Below are 15,561 nucleotides of genomic sequence, written 5' to 3'. Positions count from 1 at the left end.
GATGTGGCACGTGCCCGGGATTATAATTTCCGATGTTTTCATTGGGCGGGAAGACAAAGTAAAAACGAAAGAAAAAAAAAGTATCAAACAGAGTTATTTGGTGGTTTACAGCCTGTGTCATATTAAAGGTCAACCAATAATAATATAATTAAGAATGCCTACTGTCCAAGATCTTCCTCCAATTGGCGGGTACGAACCAATCCAATGGAAGCGTCACTTGCCTTCCAGAGGTTTCAGACCAAAGGTGTGGTTTGGTCTTTTATTGGGGATCTGTAGTTACGGTTTCTACAAGACCATCCAATCCATCCAAGAAAGAAGAGAATTACAAAGAGAAAAAGTCTGGGCCAGAATTCACTTGATGCCATTATTGCAAGCTGAAACTGACAGAGACCTTGTGAGAAGACATTACAGTGACAAAGCCATCGAATCTAAGATCATGGCCAACGTTCCAGGTTGGGATGTCAATGAAAACGTTTACAATGACGGCAGATTCAGATCTCCTACATTCTCTTTTGCTGATGACAAATAAGTGTATCAGAAGAATAGATGAACAAAAAATGACACAAAATAATAATAATAATAATAATAATAATAAAAAATAAAAAAAAAAAGAGCCGAAGACCTTTTTATCGTTGATTGATTGGGTGTTGGTTACTCACATTTTCCCTTTGCATGTTCGTGTTGGTTTCAAGTGGCAAATAATTTGTGGATTCAGTTAAGGAGTAGTTTTGGAGAACCAGTGACACTTCATGCTTTATTCATGGTCAATCCACGTATATTGACGGTGTATTTTTACGATAATTTATCTTTTACCAACCTGTTTTATTTCAACTATTGAAATTCGAATTTTTAATTCATTCCCTCTTATTTCAAACATTACACTTATAGTATATTTATTGGAATTCATTGCTTAAAAGACTTGCCTTTGTAAATTTTAATATTATAGCCATTTTGGCGTGCTAAACCATAGGCATATATGTCTTCGAACCTCACGTGACACAATTTTCAACTTTTTTTTTGTGGGTGCGTGAAAAGGAAAACAAATTGAGTGGCAACTCAAACAGTGAAAGAAGGAGAGGTAGAAGAAAAAGAAGGAAAGGCGTGTTTTATCAAAACTACCATCTTCAATAATATACTAACCAATATCATAACATGGAGGAACTAGGAATCTATCCTACCAAGCCAGAAAACCTCGATACTCCAGCATCGTCAATTGCGAAATTCGACAATTCTTCAAAAGCTAAACATGCCAACCAATCCAACACCAATAATGACGCCTACTTGAAGTTGAAGAAATTGGAAAAGCAATTGGATTTGCTCCAATTACAAGAAGACTACATTAAGGACGAACAAAGATTCTTGAAGAGAGAATTGGTGAGAGCTCAAGAAGAAGTTAAAAGAATTCAATCCGTTCCATTGGTTATTGGGCAATTTTTGGAACCTATCGATAACGTCTCGGGTATAGTTTCCTCGACTGCTGGGTCAGTGTACGTTGTCAAGATTTTGTCTACTTTAGACAGAGAATTATTGAAACCATCCAGTTCTGTGGCCTTACACCGTCATTCAAATGCTCTTGTCGATATTTTGCCACCAGAAGCCGATTCCTCGATATCGATCTTGGGAGAAAATGAAAAACCAGATGTGACCTACAATGATGTTGGTGGTTTGGACATGCAAAAACAAGAAATAAGAGAAGCGGTAGAATTACCATTGACCCAGGCAGATCTATATAAACAAATTGGTATAGATCCACCAAGAGGTGTGTTATTATATGGTCCACCAGGTACTGGTAAGACCATGTTAGTCAAGGCGGTTGCCAATTCTTCAACTGCGTCTTTTATCAGAGTTAATGGCTCAGAGTTTGTTCAAAAATATCTTGGTGAAGGTCCTAGAATGGTGAGAGATGTTTTCAGATTGGCCAGAGAAAATTCGCCTTCGATCATTTTCATCGATGAAATCGATGCGATTGCTACAAAGAGATTCGATGCCCAAACTGGCGCTGATAGAGAAGTTCAAAGAATTTTGTTAGAATTATTGAATCAAATGGATGGGTTTGATCAAACTTCGACTGTCAAGGTCATCATGGCCACCAACAGAGCTGACACCTTGGACCCTGCTTTGTTGAGACCTGGTAGATTGGATCGAAAAATCGAATTCCCTAACTTGAAGGATAGAAGAGAAAGAAGATTAATTTTTCAAACTATTGCGAACAAAATGTCTTTGGCTCCAGAATGTGATTTGGACTCTTTGATTGTCAGAAATGAACCTTTGTCCGGTGCTATCATTGCCGCTATTATGCAAGAAGCCGGTTTGAGAGCTGTGAGAAAGAATAGATATGTAATTTTACAAAACGATTTGGAAGAAGCCTACTCAAGCCAAGTTAAAACTGGTTCTGATGTGGATAAATTTGAATTTTATAAATAATATCATCCATGTGTGTGTGTATCATTATTTAATCTACAATATAACGTAACTATTTTTATGGTCTTTTTTTTTTCTATTCAAGTAGGTAAGAAACTTTTCAAGCTCATTTTATACATATATATATATGTGTATATATGTTCAATATTTGTTCATTGCTTAGATATCACAGAATAGAAAAAAGGAACATACATAATGCTTATATTTAAATCATAATACCAACAGACAAAATAAAAAGAAGAGAAATTTTAGAGAAAATAAAAGAAAGGAGACAATCTCAAATGCTTTTGTAACTGTCAATTTTTTTCTTCAAAACTTCACTATTACTCTCCAACCATTTCAAAGAATTCAAATGAATGTTCATCAACTTGATGATACTAGAAATGCTGTTTTCATTACTGTCATCTCCGTCATCCTTAGATCCCTTCTTAGATGCCTCACCAGTGCTCTTGTAAATTGTATCATTAAAAGTATCATTAACTTCATTGATCTCGCTAATCAAAGTGGTCAAATCGGTGGTCAAAGAATCCAAACTTTTGTCCAATAATATAGCATTACTGTAAGCGGCTTCTCTTTTTTTATCATTGGCCAATCTTCCTGTATTGTTGTTACCAGTGACATTATTACCATCAGTTGCATTTGTAAGTAATATACTATCATCTTGCACGTAGATATCGTTAATTTTGTTATCATAATAATCCAAGAAGTTTTCAATATCATCTTGTTGCTTTTCCAAATACAAAAGATTTTGATCAATTGTGGAAGATAATTGTTCAGTTTCTAAAACATCTGAATAGAGCTTAGACAACTTCTCCGAGTTCTCAGTTAAAACTCCGTCCCACTTGTTGATCGATGTCGAGTATGTGTTGAAAAAGCTTTGGCAGACAACCAACTTATTGGCCCAATTCTTAATCAAATCTTGCACAGTTTGATGTTCCAACGACACTGGTTCTGGAGCAACCGTTACTGGTTTGATAGCATTGGTGGCGACAGGAGCACTACCAACTTCCGTGCTCTTTACAATACTCAATGGCTTTTTCTCTTCTGGTTTTGTGGCAGAGAATGATACGGTCTTCTTATCACCAGTCTCATCTTTCTTACCGCCAAATAAAGAGCCGGTGGCAGCTGGTTTGGCATCATCCTTCTTGGCTCCAAATGAGAAACCAGTGCTGGCTGGAGTGGTAGTGGCAGTATCGTCCTTTTTAGCACCAAACAACGAGTTGGTTGCTGCTGGTTTGGCATCAACCTTCTTGGCTCCAAATGAGAAACCAGTGCTGGCTGGAGTGGTAGTGGCAGTATCGTCCTTTTTAGCACCAAACAACGAGTTGGTTGCTGCTGGTTTGGCATCATCCTTCTTGGCTCCAAATGAGAAACCAGTGCTGGCTGGAGTGGTAGTGGCAGTATCGTCCTTTTTAGCACCAAACAACGAGTTGGTTGCTGCTGGTTTGGCATCAACCTTCTTGGCTCCAAATGAGAAACCAGTGCTGGCTGGAGTGGTAGTGGCAGTATCGTCCTTTTTAGCACCAAACAACGAGTTGGTTGCTGCTGGTTTGGCATCATCCTTCTTGGCTCCAAATGAGAAACCAGTGCTGGCTGGAGTGGTAGTGGCAGTATCGTCCTTTTTAGCACCAAACAACGAGTTGGTTGCTGCAGGTTTGGCATCATCCTTCTTGGCTCCAAACGAGAAACCAGTGCTGGCTGGAGTGGTAGTGGCAGCATTATCCTTCTTAGTCCCGAATAACGAGCTAGTTGCAGTAGGCTTTGAAGAAGCATCGTCTTTCTTAGCCCCAAATGAGAAGGCCGCTGGTGCTGTGGTGGCATTATCGTCTTTCTTTGCACCAAATGAAAAGCCAGAGAAAGCATTATTAGCTGGTTTGGCTTCATCCTTCTTAGCACCAGGAAATAGCGAACCAGTGCTGCTTTGGTTGTCATTGGTTTTGTTGAATGCGAACCCTGTACTGGTAGTAGCATTGTTATTATTGGTAGCTCCAGTGAATATAGAGCCACCGTTTGGTTTTATTGGTGTGGAAAAGTTTGGAGAATTATTAAACATTATGATATATTATTTTGATAAAGATACAATCCCAATTACTTGAAGGATCAAACGACAAGATGATGATAAGTCAGGTTCAATGATCTGGATTAATTCGAAATTCAATGGCCATAAAATGTGAATTAGTCACACAGGAAAAATAGCGTCAATAACACTAAGTAGAATAATCAAAAGAAACAAAAAATAAACACGAGGAATTCCCTTTTCTGTGCTAGTTTTCAATAATCAGCTTAGATAGTGTTGTTTTGAGAATTTGTTTTTTATTTTTTTTTTTCCTGGAGAATTTTTAATATTGCACGTGACTCGAATTGTGCATCTTCACTCCCCAACATCAGAGAGTTCTAACATTTATTTCGTCAAAATCTCTGCTAATGATCAAAGTTATCATTATATTTCTTCACATATAATTCATCAATAAAAAAAAGCGGTGGCACACTCAAATATGAAATAATTGCTGATGACCTCTTTAATAAAGAAGGGCGGTACCTTACTTACAATATGGATCATCGCCATTAATTCTCTGCTCCCTATATTTTATTATAAATTTATCAATGGGTATTTATTTGAATATTGTATATACATTCGTATGATTAAAGTGTTGCATATTCATATTTGTGTAATAAAACTGACTCCCAACCTTGTTCAACCATGCTTTGTTTTTCTTTCTGAATATTGTTTGTTCATCAAGATATCTAAATTGAACAGTCATTTCATGTTCGTTTAACCAAGAAAAATGAACATTGTACACTACTATTAAACTTTACAAATGTAAGTAACCAGAAAAATATAGGACATATATGGAGATATGGACAGGAAAAGGGTGGTGTTATTGTGGAATAACAATAGTAGATACAAGATCCTCACAGAGCAACAATTATTTTTTCATTTTTTTTTCTTTTTTTTTTTTGTAAATCACTGACAGGCACAAAAAGAAAAAGAAGCAGTAAGAACCACAAAATATCACTATTATCACAACAACAGAGTTCTTCAAAATTTTTAAAACAAGAAGAAATAAAACATATAAAAAAAGAACAGAACAGAAGCCTAAATCCTTTAGAAGAAGGAAATATGATACACCAAAATAACGTTTTTCAAAATTTGAGATTAACTACTAATCCTTCACTAATCCTTCAAACTAATAAGAATGTTGAAGCCACTATCACATTTGTTGAGGAGGCAAGCCACCATAAGCAGCCATCATTTCATTGATTTTCTTTTTCATGACAGGATCCTGGGAGACACGAATTTGCATCTTGGCAGCTTCAGCGTAACTGGTGGCACTGATCTTAGATTCACGGTTTCTGCACAACTTTGAAGCTTCTTCAAACAAAGCGATAGCTTCTTCGATCTTTTCTTGTTGTAACTTGATTTGACCCAAGCCTAATTTAGCTTCTTCGGATCTGTAATCTTCATCGATAGCCCTTTGGAAGAATTCACCACTCTTTTCGAGGTCTTGTTGAAGAGCATAGACACCAGCCTTATGAACCAATGGCAAAGCACCAATGGAAACAGTTTTAGAAGCTTTCTGCAAACCGTAAGAGATATCAAATTCATCCATGGCTTCAGCAAGTTTGTTTTGAGACATCAAGATTTCACCATAGTAGTTTGGAATTTCTGGGGAAGTTGGGAACTTCTTTCTAGCTTCACTAAACAATCTGGTAGATTCGGCAGCGTCACCGTTAGTGTGTTCCATACAAGCCAATTGGATGTAAGCGTAAACACTGTTTTCATCGAGTTCCTTAGCCTTGACAAAATTTTCCTTAGCGTTAGTGTAGTCATTGTTCAAGAAATACATTTGACCTCTTTGGTAGTAGATGTCAGCATTTTCAGGTTCCATTTCGACGGCAGTGGCAAAAAGAGAGAAAGCATCATTGAAGTTGTTAGAATCGGAAGAAATCAAAGCCTTCATAACGTAAGTACGGGCTCTTGGGCTCAACTCCAAGGCCTTGTCCAAAGAAAGTAAACCTTCAGAATCAGAATTCTTCAAAAATTGGAGAGCACCGGCATATTCCAAAGCAATGGCAGCATATTTGGCATTTTCATCCCCGCTAGCAATTTCACCATAAGCATTGACAGCTTGGTTAATGTAGGAATCCATCAAATCATAAGAGTCAGAGGTACCTTCAGCCAAGTTTTCCAAAGCCTTCAACAAAAAGAAATTACCAGAGCCTTGTTCAGGGTTCTTTTCTTCTAATTCAGCAACAATTTTAGCATCAGCTTGGAATCCACTAAAGAAAGAGGTGACATAGACAGGAGATGGCAAAGTTGGGACTCTGTTCTTTTCTTGCTTTTCGACAATCTCTTCGGAAAGAGATCTCAAGTTTCTTTCTAAGGTTTTGTTAATCATATCTTGGTTAAAACCACCATAAAGGGTCAATCCGGTCAAGTCAAACATGGCATCATCGAATTTCTTCAAGTGTTCATAAGCAGTTGCTCTTCTCAACAAACATTTACTGTAATCAGGCTTGATCTTCAAAGCAGCAGTGGTATCTTCAATAACTTTCTCGAAATCTTCTAAAGCGGCGTAACATGCAGATCTATTGGAATAGAAGACTTCGCTTGGCTTAACTTGCAAAGCGCCACTGTAGAAAGAGATGGCCTTTTCGAAATCCTTGTCCTTAAAGGCAACATTACCTTGCTCCTTCAAGGCGAGAGAGATTTCCTCTTGTTGCTCAGCAGGCAAGCTTTTGACATATTCATCGGTAATATTTGGTAAACCCTGTTCATCAACTGGGAAACTTGATTTTTCTTTATTGGCCTTCTTCTTGTTCTTTCTCTTCTTGTTTTTCTTGCTTGACTTACTTGAGCCTGATGATGATGAAGTAGAATCAGATTGATTGGCGTTGTAGATGATGTACCCAGCAGCGCCTACAGCTAAAGCACCGGCAGCAGCAAGGGCAATCTTGTGCTTGTTCACAAAATCCCACACGGAATTGTTTTCGGCTTGGACAATTGGAGCCATTTTATTGATCTATGAAATTATCTCAGTTAGAAATTGATGAGCCAAAATAAAAATAAAAATAAAAAGAAAAGTGACAAATTTTCGTGGGACAAACTTTCAGTGAATTATAAATGAAGAATATTCAATCTGAATAATCCCATTTCAAGAACCCACACACAGAAGACGGATGGGTCTGGTTTATATAAGTGTGATATCACTGGTTTACAATTGATCTGCAAAGCAAAGGGTTTTACATACCGTATTGTGATCTGTCAACTAAATGTCTAGAATATGATCCGGGGTCACTGACTTTTTCCAATTTGCACTGTTTTTTTTTCTTTCCTTAAAAATTTTACCGCTCCTTTGGAGAAGTTGGAAATTTGCCTCTATTTGGGAGAATATTGCCCGGATACCGGTGCTGCTAACCAAAGGTGAGAATATTATAATATCTGAAATATTATATTATGGTGTTTATGTCTCTTTATATAGTTACAACGTAAAAGTTTCACTTTAATTCAATGATCTTTTGATATTATTTCTGAATATGTAGTTTTTTAATGTATTAGATCGATAATCAAAAGTCAGATGGATGAGGAAAGAAAAGTAACTAGCACCGCATCAGAATTGTAACTTCATTAAATGATATTTTTGTATGGTTTGCGTTAGTTTCCTTACATGACAATAAGGTGACCGAATTTGTCGTAGTAGCCTGGAACTTCCCATCTGGCCTTCTTAACGACTTGGGTAACCTTGTCATCAATGTCTGGTCTAGCCTTAACAACATCTTCGACGGTCAATTCTTCGAAAGCTCTAGCAGATTCAATGTTGTTCAAAGTTTCAGCCAACTCCTTCAATTCCTTGGTGACAACTTCTTCGGTGGCAGTGGCGTTTTCAAGGGCCTTTTGTTTGAAAGCTTCGATGGTGTTCAATTGCTTAGAGACATCGTAAGTAACTGGCTTGAAAGCACCGAAATCAGCTTCGATCTTTCTGACAATGTCTTGGTTCTTCAAGACAGACTTGTAGTGAGAAAAGTCAACTTCAGTCTTTTGAGAGGACAATTCAAAGACGACCTTTCTGGCTTCATCGTTTCTCTTCTTGAAAGCTTGCAAAGAAGAAGCAGTTTTACCCTTCAAACCGAGAGTAGAGATCAACTTAGACCAGTCCAATTTGGTAGCGGCAGCACGCTTTTTATGTTTGTTAGTATCAATGTTTCTTTCTTAGCCTTTTTTGTAGTTCCTTGCTTGTTGATGATTCTTCAGGTTTCGATAGAATAAGTAAGCACACATCTAAATTTGATATCATAAAAAAAAAAAACACAAATGCTGCTAACAAACCAGGTATTTCAGCAATCACTTAATTTCTTGTCCCAAGTTTAGTCATTTTTTCTGGATATTTCAATTAAAAATATGATACTGATACCATGATCTTCCAAACTTTGAATCTTTAATTTCTTTTTCCCCCCAACCATTTTCTATCTATTCCCACGAACAAAATCTCGCATAAATCATCTTCTACTCGAAATGCAAAATAATCAAATCAAATATTAAGTATTGTTCCATTATATACGTACAGTAGACATCTTGTTACTTATTGCTTATTAACTGTAATGTGTATCAGCCTGACACTAAGCTTCTGAGTGTTCAATTTTCCTCTGTGAGCTCTCATTTTTTTTTCACAGTTCGCACCCTACGGGGAAACCAAAGGCTGTTATTGGCCAAAATGTCACTACCCGGCTTCACTGTGAGTTCCTGCAATAATGTTGTGAGATTATATGCCCGATTTATCAATATAAATAAAGGTGTTCACACTACTAATAATATGTAATTCCGCAGAAACATTCGAATAAAAAAACATTTAGATAGAGAAAAATTAAGTAAAATGAACAGGGAGAAAAAAAAAAAAGGAAGAATTAACTTAAATTTGATTTTCCCTTGTCATCACCTTCTTGAGAAGTATCAGATGAACCTGCAACGTCGCCATACAAATCGGTATCATCATCATCAGAAAATGTTGTACTTGAGAGTCCGAGATTTATTCCATCATACAACCCCCCATTTTTATCACTGCTGGTAAATCCATTTACCTTATTTTTAACATCTATCTTTAAGTCACCTCTGGAGTAGGCGTGTCCATTTTGGGAGGCTTCGCCATCAACATTTCCTTTAGCCTTGGTTTTTCCACCTTCAAAATTGTTCCTTACTCTAAGGTAATGCTGTAATTCTTCGGCAGACACACTTGGTATGAACTGAGCTGCCGCCTTGGCAAAATCCTCTTGTTTTACTGTAACTTTTATATCCTCCTCTGTCGCCACATTATCAAACCACCATCTGGTGTTGATCTTCTTTTGATTTTTTGGCAAAGAAGCATTGTAGTTATCAACTTTAATATCAGTTTCTTTCGCCTTTCGTGTCATGGCATTCAACATAGAATCTGAAGACAATGCGTAGAAATCAGCACCTGTATAATTGAATTGCAATCCTTCGACCAATTTCTCCAAGTCGACGTCTTTATCAAGCATAAACTTCCGGGTTAATGCTTTCAAAATGTTCAATTGCTTTTCATGTGTGTCAGCAATACCCAAATAAAGCATTTTATCAAATCTACCTGGTCTTAATAATGCTTCATCTAATAAATCAGGCCTATTGGTGGCACCAACCACAAAGACTCCATCGCCATCATCACCATCACTCATACCATCCAACTCAGATAACAATTGAGAAACAATTCTATCCATGACCCCACCGGAATCACCTTGGTTGCCTCTTTTTGGTGCCACAGAATCCAACTCATCAAAGAAAACGACACATGGCTTAGCATCCCTTGCCTTTTGGAAGACTTTACGGACATTAGCTTCCGATTCACCAATGTACATGTTCAACAATTCTGGACCCTTCACTGAAAAAAAATTCAATGAAAAATTAGTGGCGATGGCTTTAGCCAATAATGTTTTACCAGTCCCTGGTGGACCATAAAATAATATACCAGATCTTTTCTTCAACCCGTTATTGAATAGATATGGATTCTTCAATGGCATTTCGATAGTATCTAGAATTTCATCTTTAACGAGGTCTAAACCACCAACATCCTCCCATTTGACATTTGGAATTTTTGGAGCGCCGATGGATTCACTAAAGGTGTTTCGTGCACTATTTATCGCGGTTTCAAAATCTTCAGGCTTCAAAGTGATGCACCCTTGGTTCCCTAACACTAAATCCATAATATTTGTCTTTGAATCTTGAGAACTATTAAAAGTATAGAGCCTATCCAAAGCAATGTTTTTAGCATTTTTCACAATTGCTGCAAGGTCAATTGGGTTCAACCCCGCTGACTGTAGTGATAGATCCTTCAAAGATATTTGATCCCCAATACGATAGTCAAAATTTTTATTTCTAAGTGAAGAAATGATATCGTTGCAGCTGGTGGCTTTTCTGTTACTATTCTCTAGAAGAAATTTGAAGATTTCTTGACGTTCAATTTCACTCGGAACCGTAACTTCGATATTATAACTGAAAATATTCCTCAAATCATTGCTTATTTTATCTAACTCATTGGTAGAGGCAACAAACATAACCTTGGAATTATTAACAAAGAAATCATTCATCATTTCCACTAGCTTCACATTGAAATTGTTTTTTTTACTACCTCCACCAGCATTACCTCCAGACCCATCATCTCCTCCATCATTGCCTCTACTACCAGCCAACGCATCTAAGTGCTTGAAATACACTATGATGGGCGATTTGCAGTTCTTAATTGTCGATTCCAATTTCCCGTATATCGTACCAATCACCTTCAAATCAAATCCTGGTGCTTGAACCAAATCGTACCCGTCTAGTTCAATAAAATTTATACCCAATTCTAGTGATAAGTTCTTTACTATGGTTGATTTTCCAACATTTCTGGTTAATGAATGCAATAAGACGCATGTGTTCATTTGTAGACTTCCATCGAAATTGTTCAACAATGAGGTGCTTATGAGATTCTTTAATTTCTCGGCAAAACTGAATAACTTCAAATTGCCATCCCTCTCTTCGTCCCTTTTTTTCTCAATTACTTCTGAGAACTTGAAAAATGGCTTCATTGAAAGATATTTATAATAATTCATGGACTCGTTGCTAATCTTGGGAATTTTGAAATCTTTAATTACTCCCAATTGAACCATTCTAGTTTTCGCATGATTAAGCAAGTATTGTTCTTGACTACTGGCAACACTATCATCCTCAGAAATAATTTCGGTAATCATGAACCATACTATCTCATTTGGTGTACCTTTTGGAATGACCGATGGGTAATTAGAGCTCCCATATGCGGAAAATAAACTTTTCGCTAATAATGTGTCAATAGGTATGGCGATAATGGAATTCTTATTAATAATTCTGAGACTGGATTCAAAATAATCTTTCAAGTTCAAGAGAAATGTCTGTTGGTAAGTTCGATTTAAACTTACTGGGGAAGCAATTCGGGCAATTGTGACTTGTCTGGCTAATTTGAATTCTCGTTCCACATCATTTGATACTTTAACCCCGCAAAGCTTATTGAATAAATTAATCGATTGTGGTGATCCAAGATTCATGTATAATATTGGAGAGATATACAATGATTCATTATCAAAATTATTAGGTTCAACCAAGGCGAACAATTTAACTTTTCGTTCAATTTGCTTCCCATCTTGGCAATTGATCTTGAGCTTGGCATAGTCACCACTAAAATAATTCAACTTTACTAAGTTATCAAATTTGGTAAATGCAAAGATTTCTGGATCCTCCTTTGGATTAGGAATTGGAGTGAAATGCGTATGTTTGAAAGTCATTGGTTGAGCCGTTAGTATCAAATCCTTAACCTCCTCTTTTCTCGACAGTAGATCCAATTTTTCTTCGAGAGCTAAGGTTTTTGAAAGATACTCATCAATAGATAATGCATTGCGATTTAACTCATCCAAGAGATTCATCTTATCCTGCCCTTTCTTTGCGATTTCCGCAACTTGGCTGACAGGTTTTTCTATTTCTTGATTTTTATCAAATACTAGAGTTATTTTAGAATTCTTCGTTAAAATACCTTGACTCAATGGCTCAACGAAAAGTACTTTTCCTGACACTTTCTTATGGTACTTGCTCAATTGTATCAAATCATGCTGATGTATAAGTCTGTTTGATCCGGTATCAGTCCCAAATAAAGCAGAGTAATCATCGCCTTTCGATTTTAAAAAACTATATGCATTCTCATCACTAATAGAAACAACTATGTGCTCAATTTCGATCACTTGAATATCATATAACAATGCTTTACTAATGGTGATATTATGAGACCCTTTTTGATCTCTAGAATGGAATATTTCATCTGCAGGCAATATTATGGTTGAATTTCCTATCCCTTCTATAACTTTATCGACTTTATATATTCTGAAACCTTCAACAGCTGTGGAGCCCAATAGCTTGGCCGCGATATATCTCTCATTGATACTCTTATCTTCGATATCTGTCGTCGATAAGGCTTCGTAAGCGTCCTTTGAGATATTGACCAATCCCTTTTGACTCAGATTCTTATAATCAAAAATTGTATCAACTATCACGGGCTGCCTCATCGGAACTCTGTTACTCAGCATCTCTTCGCTTCTCTCTCCCAAAGAACTTATTGTTATCTGATCAGTAACACTTTCTCGCACCGAAAATTGCCGCCTTTTTTACCTGTTTGTGGGGTTATCAGGTGTGTGGGTGTATGCGATGTACGGATGATGGATTCCAACATGGAAGACGAGACTATTACTACTGTATATTTCCAATTTAATGAGAGGTTATGATATTTTATTGGGTTTGAAATGATAATTTTTGCTTTTTCTTCTTCCCCCACTTATTTTTTTTTTGTATTTTTTTTTTCAAACTCTTTATTATTACTGTTCTTTATTGTTTTTTTTTTTTTTTTTGTGAACTCGCATTTGTGTCTTAAACCTTTTTGTGATTTATGAAATGTCCAACTTACATACAGCATCAATCATTCTTAATCCCTATAAATAACTCTCAAGGATAGTTAAAATCGAATAAACTCATCAAATTTGTTATTTTTGGATTCTGTTTTTCTTTTCTCTTTCCTCTCTCACCTCTCTCAAAAACTAAGTCCGACCAGAACAATGAAACAAAAGCTTGCCAGTGCTGATGATATTCAAGAACCATCAAACATCGCCAGCAGTCCCATGTTGAATCCGCTTACCAGCATTAGTGCCAAATCTCCTTTAAAGCCAACCAGCCAGAGTCAAATAAATTCCTCCGCCTTTCCCGCTTCGAGTCATAATAAAAGTCTGAAAAATGATCTCGATCTTCATAAATCCCACGAAATCCTCAATGATGAGTTAAAAATACTGAATTTGCTCAAACTACAAAAAGAATCACAAATAAATACATCTAAAAAATTAAAAGAGACTGATCTTGAGCAGAGCACAGAGAACTTTGCTGTCCCTATTTTGGTTAAAGAACGAGATTCGATTTCCATTAATTCTTATTTCTCGAACTCTTCATCAAGTATTTCCGAAAGAAACGATGCAGATGACAACGATATGGAAATGAGCCACATTTTTGAAAAAAATGTGATTGAAAGATTTACCGGAAGACCAGAACAAGATTTGGAGATGATGGATGTGGCAAATGGTCAGATAATGGAGAACGATTTGCACGTATGCTCAAAATTTGAAAAACTAAAACGAATCAAGAGCAAAAAAATTTCTTATAATGAAGATAGTTTCAAAAGTGATGATTTTAATGATCGTGATGATTTTAATGATCGTGATGATATCCCGGTTGACATGACAGGGCCAGAGCTGTACACAATGGCAGAATATATTGAGCTCTATAATGACTTACTTTTAAAATCTCTTGAAGACAAAGTGAATAATCAAGGGCATAATAATAATAATGACATTAGTAAGAAACTAATCTGATCAAATTCAAGCTAGAAAAAAGAGAGAACAAACAACATCAACTGAAAATTATGCAGAACATCTGAGTGGTTCACTGTAATTAATTTTTATATAGGAACAAAAATGGATAAAAATACCTTTAAATTTAAATTTAAATATATTGTACAAATATTAATCATGATTCATAAATATTAGGTTCGCAAGTTTCAAATTCTTTCTGCCTAGGAATGACATCATAATCAAATCCATGATTATATTTCCCTTGTCCGTAAAAACCAGGTTTCCATTTATAACGAGAGGCCGGGATAAAATCATATGCCAAAATCATATGGATACCGCCATACCAAAAACATAAAATCCATTCACAAATTGGCCCAGATACGCTATTCCCATAGTAGGCAAATAAGCCAAAGCATATGGCCAAGACTACGGCAATTACTCCCCAAACTAATTTGAAAATTGATGCCCAAAACAAGTAGTTATGTTTCATGGGTATACTCTCCTTGAAAACTTTAATATTATTGTCAAAAACTTGGGGGCTTGTTGATGAGTCATTGGTATGATCATGTTCATTTTCGCTCATTTCTAATGATGATGAGGATGATGTTGACGTTGCTACTGATTTCCCGCCATTAAAACTGTGGTAATTTGAAAGTATGTTCTTACCGTAATTTATGGCGACAGAAAACTGTTCGATCAACAAACATACAACACAAAAGAATATTCCTACAATAAACATTCCAAGTCCTGTATAATGGCCGTATTTATGGTGCGCAATATCGAGACAGGCACAAATCGTCACTCCAGCGGCCCCAATCATAGCAAATATCACGGACAAGATGATGGTGATTCTCGGTAGACGTAGATTGAAGTATCCAATGAGTTTCTCGGCTTTCCATCTAAGATAGCCTTCGCTAATCAAGGTAAAAATGAACAGGACTCCTTGAGCAGCCCCACAGGAGATAAAGATTGGTTTGAGGTTGGTTGCCGCAATATCTGATAGGTAAATGAATTGGTCCTTGGGACTCATAAACCAATATATTGGACGGCCTTGAACACCCCAGCAGGTCAACATGGCGATCAAGAGGCTGTACCATATAAAAATTGTTGCCACTGGAATTTGCCAGAAGTGAAACACCTTCATTTTTGAAAATCAGAAGATTATGAAAGAAACGCAGAATTGTTCATAATAATCCAAGGAAAATCAAATATTAAAAACTAATGCTAACCAGAAGGAGT

At 36.5% G+C, this 15,561-nt stretch overlaps 8 protein-coding genes across 8 annotated transcripts; 3 read left to right on the top strand and 5 right to left on the bottom strand. All coding sequences in view use genetic code 12, as the record gives it.

The window, feature by feature from the left end:
* Nucleotides 1-154: 154 nt before the first annotated feature.
* DASC09_022610 (uncharacterized protein) lies at nucleotides 155-529 on the top strand (the record flags this gene model as incomplete). The annotated part of the gene is made up of 1 exon (XM_064995864.1): nucleotides 155-529. One exon carries the CDS (start codon nucleotides 155-157, stop codon nucleotides 527-529), a length of 375 nt encoding a protein of 124 aa, XP_064851936.1.
* A 623-nt stretch (nucleotides 530-1,152) lies between these two features.
* RPT3 (proteasome regulatory particle base subunit RPT3) lies at nucleotides 1,153-2,424 on the top strand (the record flags this gene model as incomplete). Its single annotated transcript, XM_064995863.1, has 1 exon — nucleotides 1,153-2,424. The coding sequence occupies one exon, from the start codon at nucleotides 1,153-1,155 to the stop codon at nucleotides 2,422-2,424; it is 1,272 nt and encodes a 423-aa protein (XP_064851935.1).
* A 274-nt stretch (nucleotides 2,425-2,698) lies between these two features.
* DASC09_022590 (FG-nucleoporin) lies at nucleotides 2,699-4,474 on the bottom strand (the record flags this gene model as incomplete). Its single annotated transcript, XM_064995862.1, has 1 exon — nucleotides 2,699-4,474. One exon carries the CDS (start codon nucleotides 4,472-4,474, stop codon nucleotides 2,699-2,701), a length of 1,776 nt encoding a protein of 591 aa, XP_064851934.1.
* Nucleotides 4,475-5,633: 1,159 nt separating this feature from the next.
* Nucleotides 5,634-7,436, bottom strand: DASC09_022580 (protein channel; the record flags this gene model as incomplete). Its single annotated transcript, XM_064995861.1, has 1 exon — nucleotides 5,634-7,436. The coding sequence occupies one exon, from the start codon at nucleotides 7,434-7,436 to the stop codon at nucleotides 5,634-5,636; it is 1,803 nt and encodes a 600-aa protein (XP_064851933.1).
* Nucleotides 7,437-8,086: 650 nt separating this feature from the next.
* ATP7 (F1F0 ATP synthase subunit d) lies at nucleotides 8,087-8,994 on the bottom strand (the record flags this gene model as incomplete). The annotated part of the gene is made up of 2 exons (XM_064995860.1): nucleotides 8,087-8,599; nucleotides 8,986-8,994. 2 exons carry the CDS (start codon nucleotides 8,992-8,994, stop codon nucleotides 8,087-8,089), a joined length of 522 nt encoding a protein of 173 aa, XP_064851932.1.
* Nucleotides 8,995-9,324: 330 nt separating this feature from the next.
* Nucleotides 9,325-13,017, bottom strand: PEX6 (AAA family ATPase peroxin 6; the record flags this gene model as incomplete). The annotated part of the gene is made up of 1 exon (XM_064995859.1): nucleotides 9,325-13,017. The coding sequence occupies one exon, from the start codon at nucleotides 13,015-13,017 to the stop codon at nucleotides 9,325-9,327; it is 3,693 nt and encodes a 1,230-aa protein (XP_064851931.1).
* Nucleotides 13,018-13,539: 522 nt separating this feature from the next.
* On the top strand, nucleotides 13,540-14,343 carry DASC09_022550 (uncharacterized protein; the record flags this gene model as incomplete). Its single annotated transcript, XM_064995858.1, has 1 exon — nucleotides 13,540-14,343. The coding sequence occupies one exon, from the start codon at nucleotides 13,540-13,542 to the stop codon at nucleotides 14,341-14,343; it is 804 nt and encodes a 267-aa protein (XP_064851930.1).
* Nucleotides 14,344-14,497: 154 nt separating this feature from the next.
* On the bottom strand, nucleotides 14,498-15,466 carry SFK1 (Sfk1p; the record flags this gene model as incomplete). The annotated part of the gene is made up of 1 exon (XM_064995857.1): nucleotides 14,498-15,466. One exon carries the CDS (start codon nucleotides 15,464-15,466, stop codon nucleotides 14,498-14,500), a length of 969 nt encoding a protein of 322 aa, XP_064851929.1.
* Between the last annotated feature and the right edge of the window lie 95 nt (nucleotides 15,467-15,561).

This window comes from Saccharomycopsis crataegensis (genome assembly GCF_037102585.1).
Source record: "Saccharomycopsis crataegensis DNA, jcf7180000000075, whole genome shotgun sequence".
Classification (NCBI taxonomy): Eukaryota; Fungi; Ascomycota; class Saccharomycetes; order Ascoideales; family Saccharomycopsidaceae; genus Saccharomycopsis; species Saccharomycopsis crataegensis.
The sequence above is the reverse complement of the archived record's forward strand: the minus strand, read 5'-3'. Positions and strand labels throughout refer to the sequence as shown.